Source organism: Arvicola amphibius, chromosome 6 (assembly GCF_903992535.2).
Source record: "Arvicola amphibius chromosome 6, mArvAmp1.2, whole genome shotgun sequence".
NCBI classification, from domain to species: Eukaryota; Metazoa; Chordata; class Mammalia; order Rodentia; family Cricetidae; genus Arvicola; species Arvicola amphibius.
In genome coordinates, this window is record NC_052052.2 from 17,310,152 (window position 1) to 17,333,377 (window position 23,226).

General features: G+C 42.9%; 1 protein-coding gene across 6 annotated transcripts in view; it reads left to right on the top strand.

The window, feature by feature from the left end:
- Positions 1-23,226, top strand: part of Srrm1 (serine and arginine repetitive matrix 1) — a 32,736-nt gene that overhangs the window by 7,387 nt on the left and 2,123 nt on the right. For 3 of the 6 annotated variants that reach the window (XM_038332929.1, XM_038332933.1, XM_038332934.1), the window contains 13 exons: positions 406-576; positions 1,037-1,152; positions 2,422-2,625; positions 4,200-4,388; positions 4,619-4,738; positions 7,778-8,052; positions 12,312-12,392; positions 12,783-12,869; positions 15,046-15,190; positions 15,516-15,557; positions 18,623-18,751; positions 20,859-21,320; positions 22,080-22,275. In XM_038332929.1, the coding sequence (XP_038188857.1) occupies positions 406-576; positions 1,037-1,152; positions 2,422-2,625; positions 4,200-4,388; positions 4,619-4,738; positions 7,778-8,052; positions 12,312-12,392; positions 12,783-12,869; positions 15,046-15,190; positions 15,516-15,557; positions 18,623-18,751; positions 20,859-21,320; positions 22,080-22,275 (2,217 nt within the window). The remainder of the gene's footprint in view (positions 1-405; positions 577-1,036; positions 1,153-2,421; positions 2,626-4,199; positions 4,389-4,618; positions 4,739-7,777; positions 8,053-12,311; positions 12,393-12,782; positions 12,870-15,045; positions 15,191-15,515; positions 15,558-18,622; positions 18,752-20,858; positions 21,321-22,079; positions 22,276-23,226) is intronic. The other 3 variants (XM_038332930.1, XM_038332932.1, XM_038332931.1) reach the window with 3 other exon arrangements.

Here is a 23,226-nt window from a genome sequence, read left to right on the forward strand (position 1 = left end):
GATCCTTTAGAGAAAGTTACCTGTAATGTAAAGAGAAGTGTTATGTACATTTTCAATATCTTGTTGGGGGAAGTTTTCCAGCCAAGCAGATACTTGTTAGTAAATGCAAGAATTTATAGATGTTCCATGATTGTTTTTAAAGTTGATAAATATATAAGGCCCACTAACAGCCATACAGTCTAAATACTTAGGGATCCACAAAGGCTGCTCTGATGCTTTTGGTTCAGGGAGGGAGACTGATAATCTAGAGAGTCCATTACCAAGAAGCAACTAGGGAATACTTAAAATAGCAGAGCATATATGTACCTAAGCCCCTTATGATAGACTTAAATACTAATTTAAATGAGTTTTAGGTTGGTTGGTTTCAAAGTAAACTGTTTTTCTTCCTGTCATGTCTTTTTGCAGAATCCAGATTCCAAAATGATGCAAATCAACCTGACTGGATTTTTGAATGGGAAAAATGCTCGTGAATTCATGGGAGAACTGTGGCCCCTGCTGTTGAGTGCACAAGAGAACATCGCTGGGATCCCCTCTGCTTTCTTAGAGTTGAAGAAGGAAGAAATAAAACAGAGACAAGTAATAGTCCTTTTCATATTGATGAGAATTGGTGTGCGGACTGATGGTTTGCCTAAAGAATTTCTGTTTGTTGCCTTTGGCCTATTTTAGCTTCTGTGATCTGGCTATGGTTTGCTGTGGTATATTCGTACAGTGGGTTATGGTTTACCACTCCTTTGAAAATTAGAGTGCCATTTTCCAGGAGGCCAGTAATTGGGTAGATGCTTTATTTTTTTGATTATTAAAATACAAGTGCATTTAACTTTAAAAGAAATTTTAACTTAAGAAAGTATGTGCAATTCTCACAGAGACAGTAATTGTAAAGTCACAAGAGTCGGACAGGTGAAAAATGTTGTAAGAGTAAAGTTGGGAATACATGAGCACATCTGAAAACCCAGGACTGGTGGGGTGGTACAGCCCTAGCGTTTATCAGCATAGTGTTTGGATTGCATGTTCTCATCTTTCACCTGTGTACTCGTAGATTGAACAAGAAAAATTGGCTTCTCTGAAAAAACAAGATGAAGATAAAGATAAGAGGGATAAGGAAGAAAAGGAAAGTAGCAGAGAAAAAAGGGAGCGGTCTCGAAGCCCAAGAAGGTATGACGTAACAGGTGCACGTGAGGAACGCGGCAGAAGTCCTCAGCTAGAGGACGTAGAGGACGTTATTGGAAGAGCTATTGTTTGCCTCTGGACTAACACAATCTTTTATGTTGCTAGGCATTTTAGCACATGTTTTTATAAAGCTACGCAGGAGGTTGAGGCAGTGGAGGTGGGGTGTGTGGCTTCTAGGCCAGTCTAGATAACACTATGATACTCTCTTTGTTTGAGACAGATCATTTGACTGAAATGATCACCTCTAATTTAGGTGAAATACTTACTAAGTAGAAATTTAAATTTCATATTACTTTGCTGAAGTTAAGCATTTGGGGTTTTTTGTTGTTACTACATTCTGACTCTTTCTATTTCTCTTTTATTAAAAATCTGCTCGTTAGCCATTCATATACTTACCTAATTGCTTGTTCTGCTTTTCTCAGATGGTTGTACTGAACCCAAACCTCAGACCATTTATTTGTTTTCTTCTTTCTTCCAATGAGACAATTGTTAGGTTCACATTTTTAAACCCACCGTTCAGCTTCTACTATATTTGTGGTGAAAGGTGAGAATTCCATTAGGCTTTTCATTTTTAGGATTTTTATTGTAATCTGTGGAAATTTGTAAAGAAAAAAAAGAGGTGATTTTTTTTCTTCAGTTTGTGCTGAATTCTAAAACCTACTGTAGAAGCAGTGAATGCTTCTACAGCTGAGTGGCCAGCAGTGGATCACGTCTGCTGTTTGGGATGATAACACTTCAATTAGGCACACTACAGTTACAAAGGAAGGAGCTCCCTCCCCCCCCATTAAAAAAAGCCATCTTTTTGTGAATTTGGCATTTCTCTTTTCCTGTGCTTACATTTCACCAGCCATTTTCCACATCTTGAGGCTCTGCCTGATCGGCTCTGATAGGAGCTGCCTGAACCTCAACTCTATTTTGGTAGGGTTGATGTTTGCTAAGGAAGTGGTGGCTTTAAGCATCTTCATCTGAGGCGCTGGTCTTTGAAAGATCGCTGGGAATAGTTGAGAACCAACACCTACCCAAGTCAGTGCCTCCTCCTCTAACTGGTACTCGAGGCTGTTACCTCTGTCTGCTTGTCCTTCTAGTTCTCTCTGGCCTTTTCCCTCTCAAGTAGATGAAATGGAAATCTTGTTTCATGTGAAACTTCTCAGATACAGACAACAGTGGGTAACTTAAAAGATTAATCCTCGATTTTCCCTTTGTCTGCGCCACACCACATTATTTAAAAATCTGAAAACCTTGCTTTCATCCTAGACGCAAATCCAGATCTCCTTCCCCTAGAAGACGGCCTTCCCCTGTCAGGAGAGAGAGAAAGCGCAGCCACTCTCGGTCTCCCCGGCACAGAACCAGGAGCCGGAGCCCTTCCCCTGCCCCAGAAAAGAAGGAGCGATCTCCAGAGCTCCCAGAGCCATCAGTGAGAACGAAAGACTCTTCAGTACAGGAGGCCACATCTACAAGGCATGTTCCTGATACTGTGTTACGTAATCACGCTGTAGGCTGTTCACACCTCCTGCAAGTAGATACTGCTAATTCAAAATGATTGTTTTCCTTTTAGATGTTTTCTAAGGTTTTTTATTTTTATTACAAAGTTGAAATTATATATAAGGAAGAAAATGCTTTAGAGGTAAACTAACCACTTGTATTCTTTTGTTGTTTTGTTTTGTTTTAATGTGTTTTAGTGTTTTGCCATGGGTGTCAGGTCTCCTGAAACTGGAGTCACAGCTATGAGTTGCCATATGGGTTCTGGGAATTGATCCCAGGTCCTTTGGAAGAACAGTCAGTGCTCTTAACTGCTGAACCATCTCTCCAGCCCTGTCTGTTATATTCCTTAAAATTTTTTATGTATTTTTTGTTTGTTTTTTGTTTTTCGAGGCAGGGTTTCTCTGTAGCTTTGGAGCCTGTCCTGGAACTAGCTCTTGTAGACCAGGCTGGTCTCGAACTCACAGAGATCCGCCTGCCTCTGCCTCCTGAGTGCTAGGATTAAATGTGTGTGCCACCACCACCTAGCTTAACACTTTTTTTTTTTTTTTTTTTTTTGGTTTTTCGAGACAGGGTTTCTCTGCAGCTTTAGAGCCTGTCCTGGAGCTAGCTCTTGTAGACCAGGCTGGTCTCGAACTCACAGAGATCCGCCTGCCTCTGCCTCCGAGTGCTGGGATTAAAGGCGTGTGCCGCCACTGCCCAGCCACAAAATTTTTATGTATTGTAAAGTGATCTTCCTACCCTCTTGACACAATATACTGTGAACAAATTCCTGTTGGTTTTTGTTTCCTTTTTGTAATGGGGGATACAACCCAGAGCTTTGCACATGGGTTGTCGTTGACCTACATTCTCAGTTTTTACCCCTTGATCAATGCTAACTGAAGTACAAATTATACCAAATAAAAGCCACTCCCTCCCTCTCTAATGGGAACGTCTTGTGTTCTCTGGCTGCCTTAAGCTTGACCGTGGCATGCAGTACATGACACTGCAGCCCCTGCAGCTGTGGACCTGTGATGGGTGCTGTCCACAGATTGCTTACACGATGGTTGAGTAGGTAAGGGGATGCTGTCCTGACTGGACTTTGTCCATTAGCTTCTGTCACCTCATGGTTCCAAAGGCTCCCAGGGGTCAGGCTTTGTGGACTCCAGCAGTTGAACAGTGGCACAGTCCTTGCCCACATGTGAAGCAGGGATATAAATTCTTAGTTGCTCAATGAATTCTGATGCAGACCTGTCGTTTGAAGCCAGGGTCTTTGCAGATACTGAAAAGTTTTTTTGAATAACGTGATCTGTATCTGTTAATTTATTTGCATTGGGCAACAGGTCACATTGTTGAGTATAGCTTTGTGGAGTTGGCCCACTCCTTGATTTTAATGTGGGCTTCCAGGAAATTTAACTAAGGTTGTCAAACTTGCACCAGAAATGCTTTATCAAAGGCAGCCATTTTGCTTGCCCTTGAAAACCCTTAAAAGAGAGCCAGGTCAGTATATGTAGTTGTGTTGGCTTAGGATTCTAAGAGTTGAGGAAAAAAACAAAGCAATGTTATTTTCACAGTGACATCCTGAAAGCTCCCAAGCCTGAGCCTGTACCAGAGCCCAAAGAACCTTCTCCAGAAAAAAATTCCAAAAAGGAAAAAGAAAAGACCCGACCAAGGTCTCGATCACGTTCCAAGTCACGATCTCGGAGCCGTTCTCGATCACCTTCTCATACTAGACCAAGACGACGACATCGATCTCGATCCAGGTGTGTTGTGGCCTTGGGATGAGTCCATGTTTCGGGATATGAGTTCTGATGCTGGAGGTGCAGTAGTAAACAGTGTCAGTTTGTTCAGGGTGAAGGTCACTCTGCGTTTATATGAAGTCCACTTTTCTGTGCACCTCCAGAATGTACACAAGCAGAGGTTGTGGCACTGGAAATTACGCCATGAAATTCCTTGTTCTTAGTTTATTTGGGGTCTAATTCTGTGTTGGCAGATCGTACTCTCCTAGAAGGCGGCCAAGCCCAAGAAGGCGACCATCTCCTCGAAGAAGAACTCCACCAAGACGGATGCCTCCTCCCCCAAGGCACAGGAGGAGCAGGTCTCCAGGGAGACGGTGAGACTCTCTTAGTGGCAGGTGCCTGACACTTCAGGGTGATCTTTGGTATAATTTCAGGATCCTTTTTTGCTTTTTGTTTGCTGGAAAACGGAGCTCATGAATTATAGTAGGGAATGTCTTCTAAGCAGCATGATGCTCTTCACGTGTGGTGAACTTGAGCTGTGAGAAGCATATGTTGTTGGGAAAGAGTCGAGTCACATGTACATACACACACCAAAGAAAAACACTGCTTTTCTGTTTGAATTTTTTAAGATGTATAAGTGTGTATTATGTATATTATGTGTATAAGTGTTTTGTCTGCATTTCGTGCACCTGTGTGCAGTACCCCCAGAGTTCAAAAGAGGGTGTTGGACCCTCTGAAACTGGAGTTACAGGTAGTTCTGATCATCTATCTCCTTTGCAAGAGGAACAGGTGCTCTTCACCCCTGAACCATCCTTTCCTGAGCTGCCTCCCTCCCATCTACTTCTAACTTATACAACTTCTGGAAGACAACTGGTTGCATAATGAATCAGATTATTTTACCTGTTTTTTAAAGAATCCATTTGCTATTTTACCTTACATTTTAAGAACTTACTTTATCTGTGCATATACACACACAGTAACTTGTTCCTGGAGGTCCATGCACAACTGGATTCCATTATTCTTCCTTTGTTTGTTTCTAGGCTTGCACAACAAGTACCTTTACGATGTTTCTCTTTTTTATAAAAAGATTTATTTTGAATTTTTGAATATGTGTAGAGGTGAGGGAGAGAGGAGATTGAAACTACTTGCAGAGGTCTCCAAATCATGGAGCTGAACTTACAGGCAGTTGTGAGCCTGAGGCTGTAGGTGCTGGGAACTGAACTTTTGTCCTCTGGAGAGCCGCTAAAGCTTTAACTGCTAAGCCATTTCTTCCACGCTTTGTAATGAAGCCTTTGTAGCAGCTCAGACAGGAGAGTTCCCTATAATTCCATTCCTTTACACTGTAAAGATGTGTCTCTGCCTGACGTGCCTTCTGATTGGTTTAATGAAGAGATCAGGTTTAATGAAGATAGCTAGGCAGGAGAGATAGGCAGGATTTCCAGGGAGAGAAAACAATAGAGGAGGAACCACCTAGGTGATGGCATTTCTGACATGCAGCAAGTCAGATGTGCCTCACCAAGAAGCCGTAACAGCCTCATGGCAGAATGTAGATTTAAAAAAATATGGGTTAATTAAGTTATAAGAGCTAGTTGGGAAAAGGCCTAAGCCAAGGCCATGCTTTCATAATTAGTAAGTCTCAGGTCATTATTGGCGGGCTGACAGTCCAAAGATAGTCCAATAAGAAAGCTTGATACATTGAGCCATTACTAATAGCTTACAATGGCTACAGTTGTGGCAATTAGGCAGTCATCTAGTTCAGCCAATAGTATCAACTCATTTTAAACATTGCTAAAATGTTTAATATGCTTAACCATTCTAAAACAGGCATAAGATAAAATGTTTTTATCTTAGATATATTACAGAAGTAGATTGTGTCTAACTTTACATAAAATGAGACCTGGTGCACAGGAACAGGATTTTCTGTCTTGTCAATTTGTTGACTGGGCTTTCTTTTCGAGTCTGCTTTGGACAGAACTTTGTTGTCTGTTTTTCCTTGTTGATGCTGGTTGAACTAGGACCTCACTCAGACTGAGTGTGTGCACCAACTCTGTAGTACACCTCTAGCCTTGGAAACCCTGTTGAATTAATATTCTTTACCAAAAACCACAGCAGCTAGAAAATGGGGAAACATCAAATAAGCTTCTCCAAATTCCATCATCTGTACAGGTAGGCTTTTAGACTCAGACTTTAATAACAACAAATACCATCTTTGGGGAGTGTTGTCAAGGTACTGCTTTTTTTGTTGTTGTTGTTTTTTTTTCGAGACAGGGTTTCTCTGTAGCTTTGGAGCCTGTCCTGGAACTCGCTCTTATAGACCAGGCTGGTCTCGAACTCACAGAGATCCTCCTGCCTCTGCCTCCCGAGTGCTGGGATTAAAGGCATGTGCCACCACCGCCCGGCCAAGGTAATGCTTTTTAAGCATGTAGAATTGGTGCTGCAGCTGGTGGCTAGGATAGTCATGAACTATGGTGGAATTCCAGGCATCACACTTCACATTGATCGTTCTGTTTTGGAGAGAAGTAATGGCCAGTGAACCACTAGCAGACTACAGTTTTTTTTTGTTTGTTTGTTTGTTTTTTTTTTTTTTTTGGTTTTTCGAGACAGGGTTTCTCTGTAGCTTTGGAGCCTGTCCTGGAACTAGCTCTTGTAGACCAGGCTGGTCTCGAACTCACAGAGATCCGCCTGCCTCTGCCTCCCGAGTGCTGGGATTAAAGGCGTGCGCCACCACCGCCCGGCCAGACTACAGTTTCTTACATTGGAGTTTTTCAAACAACCTGTCTCGTTAGTGTGCACTAAACAATTTAGCAGCCACAGTGTTTTGCAGATTGTGTAAGATTCCCTTTCAGCCAGTTTTTAATCTCACATTTAAGGTAGGGTTTCTTTTTTTCAGGTTCTCAGGAATTCTTCTGACAAAGGTGAATTCTGCAGGTACACATAATTACAACAGAACTTTTACCCACAGACTTTGCTGCAGAATTCAAGAGGTCCCCACTTCTAGGTTTATGTAGCTAAATGAATTTCAAATCTTGCACATATTTTTAGTGCAGCCTAAAAGTTGCTTGACATCACTCTGAATGAGCAGTGCTCTCTCACCCCCAAAGCTGTACAAACTCCTAGCTCCATCACTCTGCAGGAAGAGGCTGCTTCGCTCCTGGATTATATAGCACTCAGCTCAGAAACAGCCATAGTGAGAGAGAGAGAGAGTGTATGTGTGTGTGTGTGTGTCCTCTCAGAAACAGCTGTTTCCTGTTCTAGGTGATGGTTTTGTTTCCAATCTTTCTGAAGTAATTTGTGTACTTAGCTACATAAACTCAAAAGTTGGATAAGCTAGCTGTATTTTTGTGTACATTGTACATACTGTAAAGTGATCCTCCATAGGGATGCAGGGGTAAAGTGAGTGCTTTCTTCCGCAGGAGGAGGCGTTCTTCCGCATCGTTGTCTGGAAGTAGCTCTTCGTCCTCTTCATCTCGTTCCCGGTCACCGCCAAAGAAGCCTCCCAAGAGGACATCTAGCCCCCCTCGGAAAACTCGTAGGCTATCTCCTTCAGCAAGTCCTCCAAGGCGAAGGCACAGGCCATCGTCTCCAGCAACTCCACCACCCAAAACTCGCCATTCTCCAACCCCCCAGCAGTCAAACCGCACAAGAAAAAGTCGTGTCTCTGTGTCTCCAGGAAGAACTTCGAGTAAAGGTAAAAACACAAAGCATTTTGTTCTCTTTGACATCAGGGTGAACCCAGTTGTACCCATCTGCAGAAGCTGCTAGGCATTACTTTCTGTGTAACACTGTAAATGGCCTGCTTGCCCTTCTGTTCTCAGGGCTTTGCTGAGAGGTGGTGATAGGGAAAGGTAGATTGTTTTTCCAGTGCCCTCTGTGTGGGCAGTGGCGCCGCAGATCATTTGGGACTGTTTGAGTTGGGGTAACAATTGGAACTTGTTCTTCCTGTAAGGATTTATTTTATTACTCTGAGACCAGTTAACTATCCCAACCTCTCCACACCCTTTAAGACTTTTTGTCTGATACCTTCCTTGAGAACTTTGTATTTTGTTACTCTTTTTGGTCATGTTTATGCCTCCAAGAGAAGATTGATTGATTTGATTGATTGGTTGGTTGATTGATTAAAGGTCTAGGCGGGGTTCTTGGGTGCTGTCCTCACTCTGTTAAGTAGATTGGTTTCTAAGAAATTGATGGCTTGTGATTGTGCCAGCCGAGAGTAGAATGTTCGTTAGTTTGTTAGTGTTAAAGCTGCAGCAAGTTATGACTTGCAGGGACTTTAGCACTAAGGTACATATGGAGAAAGAGGAGGATAGGATCCATTCGAATGGTGCCTTTGGAGCTAGGACTGGAGTAACACGGGCATCCTGAAAGGAGAATGGAATAAGTGGGGGGCTGGGGAAAACCCATTGGCTGCCCGAGTGCTGGAAGAGAACTGGTGCACCACCTAGCTACTGTTAGGACGAGAGGGTCAGGGAAAGAGGGTCTGCTGGTGGTGGCAAGCCATAAAAATAATGTGCAAAATCTTTACTGACTTTAATGTCAAGTTCATTCAGTGACAAATAAGATGTATTTAAGACAACTATTTTTATAACATGCACTGTATTGCTTTGTTTTGTGTGTGTGGTTTTTCAAGACAGGGTTTCTTTTGTAGCTTTGGAGCATGTCCTGGAGCTAGCTCTTGTAGACCAGGCTGGTCTCTCCTCTTGTCCCCGCCTCCCGAGTGCTGGGATTAAAGGCGTGTTCCAACATTGCCCTGCTGTATTACTTTTTATATAAAATGAGAACATTTCAGCCTTTCTGAAGTTCCTCTCACCATGTACTAAATCTGATACTTAATGTTCTAGCCTTCTTGTCTTTTCCTGTGAGCTTTACATTGAAAATATTTCTTTTGTTTAGAGCTGGAAAGCTCTCTAGGAGGAAGACACTCTTAAGTGTTCCCACTATTCCTTTATAAAAGTACATGTTTTTTTTCTATTTAGATTATAGAGAAGAGTTATTTTAAAATACCTGACCAGAGGGGTTCTATTAGAATAGGGCAGTTGTTGAGATTCATAAGTCACCTTTTATGAGTCTGCGCAGTGCTGGTCTCCTGTCTTGACGCATGCCTCATCCATGTGGAATGGGCACTCGAGAGCACTTGTGGGGAACAGACAAGTTGTGTTCTGTGGAGAGCTTAGTCTCCTTCGTGTCCACCAAAGCTCAGAATTGATGTGTGCTGTGTGGGATCACCCTTGTGATGAAATGTGAGAGCTAGGAGAGACCCTGAAGTGTCGGGCTCTTCAGCAAGGTGACTTAGCCAAGATAACGACTTAGTAAACAATTAAAAGTTCATTCCCAGTTAGAGTAAGAACCGTCAGACTCCAAATGCCTTTGTGTTGATCAGGGAGGAGGGTGACGGGCGGAATGAAGTTCTTTGTTGTCTCTACCCAGAGTGATTTCAGAAATGCCCACTTTGGGGGTTTCTGGACATTTAGAACGGTGGCACTGCTGTAATATAGTAAAGTTCTTGTTTGTGCTTCGTTAGCAGATGTTTGTGGGGTCTGGTGGGCTGCTGTTGATAATAGGCTGAATGAGAGGAAGGAGAGAAAAGTGGGCAGTTTGACAGTAAATCATTTGAAGTGCAGTTAACAGTCCCATCAAGGGTGTTTGGAGAGACTTTGAATCAGTAAAATCCAGTACTGCATGAACTTGTACCTCAGTCTGATGTCCTGGCACGTCCTGTACCTTTTGAACCAGCCACACTATTGTGCTCTGTGGACACTTGATGTGTTTTACAGTTTCTGCTTACAGTAATTTAACTTTGCAGGTTATCTTTTGGGCACTCTAAGATTAATAATTAATAGGACTTTTGAAATGCTTCGGAATTCTGGTTTTAAAGTTGTTCTCTTGAATTTCTTATTTCATGCTAGAATGATTTGCTCCTTGGATTTCTGTTTTGTTTTGTTTTTTCAAGACAGGGTTTCTCTGTGTAACAGCCCTGGTTGTCCTGGAACTCTCTGTAGACCAGCCTGGCTTCAAACTTACAGACATCTGCCTGCCTCTGCCTCCCGAGTGCTGGGATTAAAGGCGTGCATCACTATTGTCTGGCAGAGTGATTTATTAACTCAGGAGTAGGATAAAGTGTGTGCTATATACACTATTTTTTAAAGTTAAGCCATTAATGAGACATCAAACCAGGATGAGCCTTCCTGTGTGTTTATTCCCTCTGTTTAACAAAGTATGTAATGTTGGCTAGATGTGATGGTGCGAGCACACACCCTTGCCCACCAGACGGGGTTTCTTTGTGTATTCCTGGCTGTTCTGGAACGTGATCTGAACTCAGATTAGCCTTGAACTCAAGGTTCCCCCAACCTCTGCCTCTGGAGTGCTGGGATCAAAGCCATGTGTCATCACTACCTGATGATAGTGTACTTCTTTAGTTCTGACATTACATTGCTATGCTAAAGTCATACAGTAGTGAGACCTTATCTCAGGAAATATAAAAGCAGTGTTAATTTTAGTTATGTTTCTTTAAAAAAAAATGCTTTCTTACAGCCAAGCAAGCCACCTTCCAGACAGTTTTAAAATTTGATACTTTGAGAAAGTAATTTTGACATGTAGGCGGTTTCCTTTTTTGTTTGTTTGGTTTGGTTTGTCTTTTAAAGTCTGGGGAAATAGTATATTATGTAATCTAGGCTAGCAGTTCTATCTCAAACTTCCTCTGTGTTGGAATTTTTTAAAATTATATATGTTCTGTGGTAGGGCATATACATACTAAGCAGGTGTCCATACGCCAGAATAGGCATCCTATCTGGAGCTGGAGTTACAGGTAGCTGTGAGCTCCTCACAGGTGTTAAACCAACCTGGGTCCTCTGTCCGGGCAGCAAGTGCTCTTGACCACTGAGCTTCACTCCAGCCCATTGCTTTTATGAATTTTTCGGTGTTGACTATTCTCACCCAGTTCAATGGTTTGTCCAAATAACATTAATAAGTAGAATCATTAACTAAAGGAATGTGGCTCAGGGATTCAGGACTTGTCTACTGTGTGTGGTATTTCAGTGGTAATTATCTCTTTGGTAACTTTAACAAAGATAAGGTTGAAGTGTTAGACCGACAGTTCTCTTGGTTGCTACTCTGTATAGTCTATGACAATTCCTAGAGTATTAAAAAAGGTATAATTGTATTTTAATAAGACATCCTGCCGGGCGGTGGTAGCGCACACCTTTAATCCCAGCACTCAGGAGGCAGAGGCAGGTGGATCTCTAGTCCTTCACAGGAAAAAGAACTAAGGGATGACCTTGGTTGGGTTGGGTTTTGTTTTGGAACAGAGTTTCTCGGTGTAGCCCTGACTGTCTTAAAGCGGGCTGGCCTTGAACGTGGGGATCTGCCTCCCAAAGTGCTGGGATTAAAGGTGTTCGCCCCTACCACCTGTCTAGTTTGTTGGTTTGTTTTCTTTTTAAAAGAATTTTTTTTTTCTGGTAGTTGATTCTCCTCTTCTTCCTTGTTGAGACATGGTCTCTCTGGCAGGGCTTCCCTGCTTTCTGCTGCTATGTGCGTTCCAGGCTAGCTGGGCCAGGCCTCCAGATCATTCCCTCATCTTCACCTCCCCGTCTTGCCGTGGGAGTCGTGGGATTACACGTACATACCACTCACTACATTCAGCTGGTTTTAGCACATGGACTCCCAAGTTTGAAAGTTAGGTTAAGTTTTTCATGTGAACAGTCATGCATACTTTTGTACTATTAAAACACTATTCTTGCTGGGCAGTGGGCAGTGGTGGCACACGCCGTTAATCCCAGCACTCAGGAAGCAGAGGCAGGAGGATCTCTGTAAGTTTGAGACCAGCCTGGTCTACAAGAGCTAGTTCTAGGACAGGCGCCAAAGCTACAGCGAAACCCTGTCTCGAAAAAAAAAATCAAAATAAATAAAGCACTGTTCTTTATTATTGTGTGTTTTTTCTTCACTTGTTTTTAGTGACAAAACATAAAGGTACTGAGAAAAGAGAGTCACCGTCACCAGCACCTAAGCCGAGAAAAGTGGAGCTGTCTGAGTCTGGTAAGTTGTAATGATTTTCTACAGGTCGGCTTTTTCTTTTCCCATCCATATTTGATTATTCCCCTTGGGTTAGAGAGTCATCGTACGGGCAGCACAGTAGCGAACAGCTAACACTGGCGTCACCCAGACTGCTTGATCCCCAGCTCCAGCATTTAGGTGTTCTCTATGTGGTTATTTTAGTCATCTTGATCTTGTTCTTTTTCTTCTGTATTTGGACATAATTCTGGGTTTTTACAGATAGATGAAATGTTTGTAGAATTCATCTCTGCCAGTTTTACTTGCAGTAAATAAGTTTAGTAGTTGGTGAGGGTTTGAATACCTATTTTCCTGTCATTTGTCACATTACCTATGTGGGACTAAAGACGCTTTCTAAATGCACCCATCTTTCAGAAGAAGACAAAGGCAGCAAGATGGCTGCAGCCGATTCTGTGCAGCAGAGGCGCCAGTACAGAAGACAGAACCAGCAGTCATCGTCTGGTATGGACACCAAGAAAATGCTTTCTGCTTCCATGTCTGTTGTAACTCCAGCACTTGGGAGGTGGAGTCAGGAGAGTCCCTGTGGAGTATAAGGCCTTTAAGGGTTACATAGTGAGAGTCCAAAAAACAGCAAACCCAGACACACCACAGCATTCAGGAGGTGGAAGCAGAAGGGTCGGATGCTTTTTTTTTTTTTTTTTTTTTTTTTTTTGAGACAGTTTCTCTGTAGTTTTTGGTGCCTGTCCTGAAACTAGCTCTTGTAGACCAGGTTGGCCTCGAACTCAAAGAGATCCGCCTGCCTCTGCCTCCCCAGTGCTGGGATTAAAGGCGTGCGCCACCACCGCCCGGCCAGATGCTTATTCTTGATGGTGAACTTGAGATAGCCTGGACTACCCCCGCTCTTTTTATGTATTTTATAAAGTGAGTGTTTTGCCTATGTGTGTGTCTGTGCACCGTGTGTATATCTGATCTCAGAGGAGACCAGAAGAAGGCATCAGATTCCCTGGGATCTGGAGCTGTAGACATTATTATGAGCCACCATTTGGGTGCTGAGAATTGAACCGAGACCCCTGGAAGAGCAGCCAGTATCCTTAACTTCTGAGCCCTGCTTCTAAATGGGAGGAGGTGAGGGACAAAGTGTTTGCCTTCCTGGGAAGTTCTGTGTCTCAGTTGGCTACTATGTATGTTTCTTTGTTTCTTTTTTGTTGTTGTTTTTTGAAACAAGATTACTCTGTAGCTTTGGAGCCTGTCTTAGAACTAGCTCTTGTAGACCAGGCTGGCCTCAGAACTCACAAAGATCGGACTTCCTCTGCCTCCCGAGAGCTAGTATTAAAGGCGAGTGCCACCACTTCAGGCTTCTTTCTTATTTTAAGCCCTTAAATTTTTCTTTTAAATTGTTATGAAAGCGATAAATTTGGCCAGGAATGTGGCTTGTGGTCCGGTGCAGGTTACTGTGTGCAAAACCCTGGGCTTTATTCCCAGCATTAATAAAAATAAGGTAATTGACCTAGAGTACAATAGTGAAACAGAAAATGAAAATGGTTAACTAATATATCCCCTAATATGCCTGAGTCTGTGGTTTTAGAACGTCTTAACTAGTTTTTTGAATTTTTTTTTTTTTTTTTTTGCTAGTACATTTTTTTGTTTGTTTGTTTTTGGTGGGCATTAAGGCTGCTCTTAGGTATTTTGTTTGTTTAGTAGTAGGCAGATGAAATTTTCCAATAATTGTAATTGTTGGCTTAAAGAAAAAGCATTCAGAAGCCTGATGTTTACGTCAAATGCTCTGTTCTTGGGTTTTGGTAGGTTTGATTTGTTTTTGAGACAGGCTTGCCTTGAACTTGCCTTGTAGACAAAAATGACCTTAAACGTGATCTTCTTTTGTCTGCCTCTTAAATACTGATTTATAGCCTTGCACCACTGCAGCCAGTTTTATGCAGTGCTGGGGACGCGTGCTAAGGCTAGCGCTGTACTAACAGCCATACCCCAGTCCTGCTGGGGATTATTGTAATTATTACGTCAACAATTTTTATTTTGTATTTCAAGTAACTTATTGGTGCTTTTCTTTTCTTTTACTGCTGGCATGGAACCCAGGGCCTGCTCTTGAAGCTTTACTTTGTTAATTGGAAATAATTGCTCAGTTTTTGTTTTGTCTTGTTTCTGAGATAGTCTCCTGCTCACAGACTGACCTTTGACTTGCTGTGTTGCTGAGACTGGTGTTGAGCTTGTTGAGATTTTCCTGCCTTTACTTCCCTTGTTATCAGATGGACATGCACCAACAAGACTGATTTAAAACCCCTAGATTTCTTAGAAATGTATTCAGACCTCTGCACTCTGGGTTTGTTTTTTGCCACCATGCTGTTGCTGGGATGCACTCTTGATATTATAGGAGTCTTGTGTTGGGGCTAGTTTTCTGCTGGTTGTGGGGATGTTGACTGTCACTAGAATTGTCCTGATTAAATTTTTCTGATGGTACTGAGAACTGAACCCATAACTTTATGCCATACTAGGTAAATACTGTGTCACTAACATTTTCCCCAGTGCTGGGGTAGAACCTAGGACTTTGAGCGTGCAGTGTAAAGGGGAGTGGCGTGAGCGATAGAGGCGTCCGTGTGCGTGCGTGTGTGCGTGTGTGTGTGTGTGTGATATTTTGTTGTTGTTCTTTGCTCTGTGATTACAGACTCTGGCTCCTCTTCCACCTCAGAAGATGAGCGGCCCAAGAGATCCCACGTGAAGAATGGTGAGGTAGGCAGGCGGCGGAGACATTCCCCTTCTCGGAGTGCCTCTCCATCACCTCGGAAGCGCCCAAAGGAGACTTCTCCTCGGTAACAACCTTCATTAACGCTTTTGACTGATCTGTACCTTACAGGGTGGGCCGCAAAATTATTTTAGCATTGGGCTAGATTCTTCCTGTCATTAGAGTGTGGGGTCTGGGGTTTTGGACAGCTTGGGTTTTTTTCTTGTTGTTGGTAGTTCTTAACATTAAAACTAGACAAAGTTTGAGTGATTGCCTTATTTGTGCATGAATAGAAAGAGCAGTTAAATCACAGCGTTAATTCCAGACATTTTGAAGCTTTAAACAATGCTTCCACAAGAAGTTAACTTGTGTGAATAGAGTTCTTGACGTTTGTTTTTCTCCGCTGCTCTCAGGATGCAGATGGGAAAACGATGGCAATCGCCAGTGACTAAAAGGTTGGTTAGACACTATTATTGTAAATTAGGGTGACATTCCAAGTTTTCTTCATTTTCTGTTCAGGTGACTGTCCACACTTTACAGATGATGTGTTGTGTCAGTGGAGAAAGTCTAAAGTCGGTTTGGTGTGTGTTAGATGAGTAATAGGAAAGCTACATGCGAGGTGTTGATTTTACAGCCTTTTCTAAGCTGGTGATTCTGACTCCCTAGACCCGGTAGGGGATGACCTTTGTATTAGGGTGACATAAAGAAAGCAAGAAAAACTAAAGGAGAAACTTAAATGTGGAAAATGAATGTAGGAGTTGGTTCTGTAGTCTTTGCAGAAGTATGGGGAACTGTGAGGTGAAAGTCTTCACTGTATTTATATTTGTCCTGTGTGTGTGTGGGCACACACCACAGGGGACACCTGTAGTAGTTGGTTCCCTCTGTCACTGTGTGGGTCCTGGGAATCGAACTCACTCAGTTCTTCAGGTTTGGTGGCAAGTGCCTTTATCTGCTGAGCTCACCTCACCAGCCCTGGCTTTCTCCCCCTACCTCCTAGTTACTGAAATTTTTTTTTGATCATATGTTTATGTGACCATAAAACTAATATTTTAGATCCAAACCCTATATAAAAATCTTATAATGGGCTGGGCGTAACAGTGCACACCTTTAATCCCAGCACTCAGGAGGAAGAGGCAGGTGAATCTCTCTCTGACTGAGTTCAAGTCTAGTCTCTGTAGGGTGAGTTCCAGTATAGCCAGTGCTACATAGAGAAACCCTGTCTCATACAACAACAAAAAACCCTTTAAGTTCAGACCTGTCTCACAAGTGAGACAGCACAGGGAGAAGTGTCCACACAGGGTCTTTGACCTGTGCCAGTGACATCTGTCTATCTGTCTGTATTTTCTGAATACAGGTTGAACATCCCGTCTAAACTGCTTGGGAGTGGAGATGCTTCCTGTTTTACCTTTTCCCATTTTAAAATCTTTTAGAAAGACATTTGGGAAGCAGTCATGAAACAGTGGAATATTTATGCTGTAGAGGGAACTGTTTCATGGTAATGAAAAATAGAGATATGAAAGAAAGAAATTGGGTACAAAAATATTTTTCTCCCAACTGCAGTGACTTCTGACTTCAGTGAAATTGCTTAACTGAACATCAAAACACATCAAAAATTGCTTTACACAGGATTGTGTTAGTGCTATACTCTTCCACCTCCCCCTGAATTACAGAACTAGGTTCGGTTCTTGGATGATTCTTCAGAACAGTAAAATCAGAATTAATATTCTAGCCAGGTGTGGTGGCACATGCCTTTAATCCCAACACTAATGGTCCACATAGTGAGTTCCAGAACAGCCAGGGTTCTGTGGAGAGACAACTGTCTCAAGAAACAACAATAACAAAAAATGGAATATTCTCTACCCTGCCCAGTGGTTTTAGCTTTTATTAGTAGCTTCTAGTTTAAAGCTGTTAGAGATCACCACTCTCCTGGGCACGGTGCCACATTCAAGATTGAGAGACCAACCAGGGCTATGCAATGAGACTATCAGAAAGCAAAACAAACTTTGAGTTGTTTTAGATAGTCTTTGTGTGTACTGTAAACCAAGCTGACCTAGCACTCACAGAGATCCACCTGCCGCTGTCTCCTGGGAGCTGGAATTAAAGGGAATACCACCACACCTAACAGAAAATAAAGTTATTTTGAGTTATGGGTCAGTATCATATTTTTGCTTTTTTTTCCTAGAGATTTGTTTATTATGTACAGTGTTCAGCCTCCTTTTATGCCTGCAGGCCAGCAGAGGGCACCAAATCTCATTACAGATGGTTGTGAGCCACCATGTGGTTGCTGGGAATTGAATTCAGGACCTCCAGATCAGCCAGTGCTCTTAACCTCTGAGCCATCTCTCCAGTCCTGATGTTTGTTTTGAGACATGGTTTCTCTGTATCAACCTGGCTGTCCCAAAACTCGCTCTGTAGACCAGGCTGCCCTCAAACTCAGAAATCTGCCTGCCATTACCCAGTTCAGTATATTTTAGGGAGGATAAAATTAAACATGATTTTGAGTGTTTATGTAAAGTGCTAAGATGAAGCACTAATCACAGATCATCTGCAGATCTAAATCAAATCTGGTTGGAAATGAAATCTGCTGTGAATTTATGGGCTTTTCTCTATATAGTCTCAAATAGAAGCTGGGTGGGACCTGGTAAACTGAGTTCTAGGTTCATAGCTTCAGTCCTGGCTGGGCAAGGAGTCAAGAACCGTTTACATTGATTCCCTCTCAATGTGTGTCGAGTTGCCTCTAAGGGGACAAAGTAGCTTAGCCTACATTTATGTCTTCCTTGAAGCAGCTTCTAGCTGGTTAATGCATGTTCGTGTGTTACTTGCATTATTTAAGTCTGTTACAGAACTCAGAATTAGGGTGTGTTTGTTTCTTGAGTGTATTTTTAACCACATCACCCCCAGGGCAGCCTCGTCCTGGCTTTGTCGTTTGTCTTTCAGTGCTGCACATGTTTCTAGTTAGGATGGTAAGGGCTAGAGGTGCAGCTGAGAGGCAGAGTGCTTGTATGCAGTGCGTGTGCCCTGTATACTGGAGAGAAGGGGCAGCTTGGAGCAGTAGTCTCCAGCTTGGGCTATTTAACATCTTAAATGTTTCTCAAAGAATTAAAATACCTGAAAAGCCTTTTCAAAGCCCAGATTGACTGGATTTTTCCCTGACGTGGTCCACATAAGTCTCAGATAAGTTTTTCAACTGATTGTCATGTGTATCCCAACTAAAAAATACTCTAGTCATAATCTTTTGAAAATTTTCACTTCTTCTGTTGGGTGGTTCATGTTATAACCAGATAGCTATTTCTGTCAGAAGCTAACATCACAAAGCTCTGTTTTACCCATTTCAAAAGTAAAACATTGATTTTTAAATTTTGTTTTTAATGTTGGCTGCTACCCTGAGTCTCAGCCTTAGGCTGAGAAAACATGCTCTGGAACATAGAGTACATCTCTGCCTTGGGTAATTGGCTGGCTGTGTACTTCCTGGGGCCTTTGCTTACACATCTTACTGACTGAGAATCAACTCTTACTTTAGTGGTAGAAGGAGGAGAAGTCCCTCCCCACCACCAGCCAGAAGGCGAAGATCTCCTTCACCAGCTCCTCCTCCTCCTCCTCCCCCTCCTCCTCGGCGGCGCAGATCTCCCACCCCACCACCACGACGAAGGTACTGTGTCCTAGAGACTCGTGGTGGCCCTGGGTCTTTACCGTGGAAGTTGTATGTGTGGTAACATTGCATTTTTAGTCATAAAAGGTCACATAGTGAATGTGTGCTCCCTTATAGAAAAATCCTGAAACACACGACTATGCAGAAACAGAAGTTAGGAGCCAGGTATATTACTTCTGCTTGGAATCTCAGTTCTTGGAAGACTGAGGCCGGAGGATTTTGAGTTAGAGGCCAGTCTGGGTCATAGAGCACCCAAATCCTTGGTGTCTGGGATAAGTGGGGGAGTGAGGAATAGCAATGGCTGCACAACCGTGGGAGGTTCTAGAACCATCCATCCATTTGTGCATATGAACAGCTGCACTGATCTGTTATTGATCATGTCATTTGGGATTCTTGGTAATACAGAAACAGAAGAGCTAGCAGTCCCAAATTAAGGGTGTTCTATGAAGTGAGAAACCAGAAGTCTTCTAGAAATGTCAGTCACAGGCTGCGTGTGTCAGCACACGCCCCAATCCCAGTTCTTAAGAGATGAAGGCAGGAAGAGCACTAGTTTGGAGGCAGCCTGAACTATACATGAGTTCGGCTAGACTCTGTCTTAAAGAAACCCATACAAGGCCGGGCGATGGTGGTGCACGCCTTTAATCCCAGCACTCGGGAGGCAGAGGCAGGCGGATCTCTGTGAGTTCGAGACCAGCCTGGTCTACAAGAGCTAGCTCCAGGACAGACTCCAAAGCCACGGAGAAACCCTGTCTCGAAAAACCAAAAAAAAAACAAAAAAACAAACAAAAAAAAAACCCATACAAACATGTGACCTAGGGTGTCAGTTCAGGCACAGCAAGAGAATGAAGAATGGTACAGTAGTGGGCAGAGAACTAGGCAGTGACTGGTTAGTTTACTCCTGGGGGTCTGTAGATACAGAAGGAGGTAATGTGGTGGTTTTGTTTTACTTTTTCCTGTATTTATTCCGTGTGAAATAGAGAAAGGGAAACAAACCCCTTTTTGGAGGAGGTTGTTTTGTTCTTTAACAGGATCTTAGTATGTGTACCACGCTGGCCTCGGATTTAGGGCTGTCTCAGTACTTGCCAAATACTGAAAGTACGATTGAAGCCACTATGCCTAGCTAGAGTTATTAAATGATTGCCCAATTCACTCTACCACCTTGTCTGAAGATTGCTTATTGTAAACCCAGTTCCGAGCAGGAATTTGTGCTGGAAGACCCAAGCACAAATTGCAGTTAGCCTTAATGTTGTATTGAGTCCTAATTCCTAGGTGACATAAGATGACTTTGTCACCTGTAAGAGAAAAGCCAGATAGAACTTTCAGAGATCCCTTTGCCTGGCAGTACTAAAAAAACGTCCTTTGAAGAAGACTGGACAATCTGTGTTAGGAGCTTATTCAGTGACCTAGGGTGCTGGTGTAGGGGAGATAGCACATCATCCCATAAAATAGTTATTTATTTTGGTGTGTATATGAGTGTTTTGTCTGCGTGTATGTGCAGTGTGTATACCTTGTACCTGTGGAAGCCAGAAATGGCATTGGATTCCTTTGAATTTAAGTTATGAACTTTTGTGAGCTACAGTGTGGGTGCTGGGCACCAAGAACTGAGCTGCATCTACAGCCCCTGTCACAAAGAACTCAGTAAAACAGACTTTCTCAACTAGCCAGTGTTATTACCTAGCAACAGTTGATGCTCAGTTACCACAATGCAGTATAAGGTTCTCTTATTGTGAAATCGTGAATTGATTCTATAGAAATTCTATTGAATTGGTGAATTTAAGTTGTATTGTTTAAGTTTAAGTTGCAGATTTTTCCATTAAACAGTACACAGTACCCTCTTGACAGGTATGGTGTTGATCTTACTTTGAAATATATCCCCTGGCATAGTGCTGGCTACAGGATATTTACAACTGGTTACTTTTTTTCTTTATTTAATTTTCCTAGTTCTGGGTTAGCTAACTAGATGGCTCAGTGGGTGAAAGTATTGCCACACAGATGTACTGACCTAAGTCCACGTAAAGGTTGATGAGAGAATTAATTCCCCTGACCTCAGCTTGCCACTCACTTCCACACATGTCGGTTTCAGCTTAATGGTGGTTTTTTTTCCTAGGACTCCTTCTCCTCCTCCACGCCGCCGCTCGCCTTCTCCAAGAAGATACTCTCCTCCCATTCAGAGAAGATACTCTCCTTCCCCACCTCCAAAAAGGAGAACCGCCTCACCTCCGCCCCCACCCAAGCGAAGGGCATCACCATCTCCACCACCAAAGCGCCGCGTCTCCCACTCTCCGCCTCCCAAACAAAGAAGCCCCCCAGTCACCAAGAGACGCTCACCCTCCTTATCTTCAAAGCATAGGAAAGGGTCTTCCCCAGGCCGTTCCACCCGGGAGGCCCGGTCACCACAGGCAAACAAACGGCATTCGCCCTCACCACGTCCTCGAGCTCCTCAGACCTCAAGTCCTCCCCCTGTTCGAAGAGGAGCATCCACATCACCCCAAGGAAGGCAGTCCCCATCTCCAAGTACTAGGCCTATTAGGAGAGTCTCCAGGACTCCGGAGCCTAAAAAGATTAAAAAGTAAAAATATTTAATGTTTTTTTTTTTTTTTGTTAGGAATACATAGTTGCATAACATGTAGAACCTATCTCCCCCTCCCCCGTTGAACAGTTATAAAATAATAAGCAAGCTAGGCAGTAATGGCTCATGCTTTTAATCCCAGCACTCAGGAGGCAGAGGCAGGCAGATCTCAGTGAGTTCAAGGCTAGCCTGGTCTACAGAGTGAGTTTCAGGACAGCCTAAGCTACACAGAGAAAACCTGTCTCAAAAAAACAATAATTATCAAACTTTGGGTACTGTTCATATTTTCCACTTTGAACCTGGTTTCTTGTGGCATCAATGCCAGAGAACTTTGTTTCTTAGCTTCTGGTATCTTAGTCTGAGATGAAACAACCTTTTTCTCTTTATTATTTTATGTAAATGGGTGTTTTGCCTGTATATGTTTGTATGCTGCCAGTGGGCAGTCCCAAGGCCTGAAGCTGGTTTCAGATCCCCTGAAAAGGGGGTTGTAGGTGATTGTGAGCTGTGAGTGCTGGAGAACGAACCCTGGTTCTCTGGGAACAATCAGTGCTCATAACTGAGCCCATCTCCAACCCCAGAAAAATATTTAATACTGATACAAAGCAGGCTTCAGGAAGCTAAGAAACTGCTGTTCCTAGTGTAGTCCATCAGTACAGTGGTTGAGAATTGTGGGCATGGGGAGTGATAGAAAAGCGAGTTTCTGGCCTCCTTTGTGTGTCTTCTCAATGCTGTGTTCTTTTGTTTTCCCTCTCCGTCTAGGGCAGCCTCACCAAGCCCTCAGTCTGTAAGAAGAGTTTCCTCTTCCCGATCTGTCTCTGGATCTCCTGAGCCAGCAGCTAAAAAGCCTCCAGCACCTCCATCTCCTGTCCAGTCTCAGTCACCCTCCACAAACTGGTCTCCTGCAGTACCAGTCAAAAAGGCTAAAAGCCCAACTCCAAGCCCGTCCCCTGCCAGGGTGTGTATGTGCCTTGTTTGGGACAGCTTTACAGTTAGTTAACTGGGGTTGAGGTGATGGTGGGTGCTTACAGTCACAACACTTGGTGGGCAGCAGCAGGGTCAGGAGTTGAAGGTCAGCCTGGGCTACACAGTGACCCTGTCTCAAAAACAATTAAATTATAAGTTAGTCAGTTAAATTCATTAAATTCATACATAAATTTAGTCTCTGTTAATATGGTGGTTCAGTTAAGTAATCATTCTGTGGTGTGAAATTGATTTTTATTCGGTAGAAACCATACTTTGAATTTGGATTTTGAGCCTCTTTTCTAGGTTAGTAAACAGCAAAAGCTACTGTTGACATACTGAAATTGAGTAAATTATATGAGCCATTCAACATATTACAATCAGCTTTGTACTAGATGACTGCCTAGCTGTTTGTTCTAAGCATACTAGAAGCCATTGGGCTAAGCATGGTATTCAGTAGATGTAACGATAGATTCTCTTAGATGGACTATAACTTAGAGGGCTTAGGAGGATGCAGCCCTGTTGTGGAACATCTAGGCTAATGAGTCAGATTAAAAAGTAAAAATATTGAATGCTTTTTTTTGTTAGGAATACTTAGTTGTATAACATGTAGAATTCCCTCCCTTACTAAACAGTTATAAAGGCAAAAGCAGTAACTAATAGTGGGTACAGATGTCTGCCTCTAGTCTGAAAGCCTGAGTTCATTCCCTAGGACCCTGTGGTAGGAGAGGACCATCTCTGCAGCAGAGAGGTGCAGTCAGTCGGTGTCGGCTCTTCCTGCTGGGCCTGTGGGCGGCCTTGACACTGGTTGTCTCACCTCTCTGAGAGCCCTTGTTGGCGATTCTTTGTGCTTCTGTGAAGCGTGTATTTGTCTGTTTAAGATTCCCTCAAAATAAAACAGGATTTTAATCAGATTGATTACCTCACTGTTTGTTTCTGGGTTTCT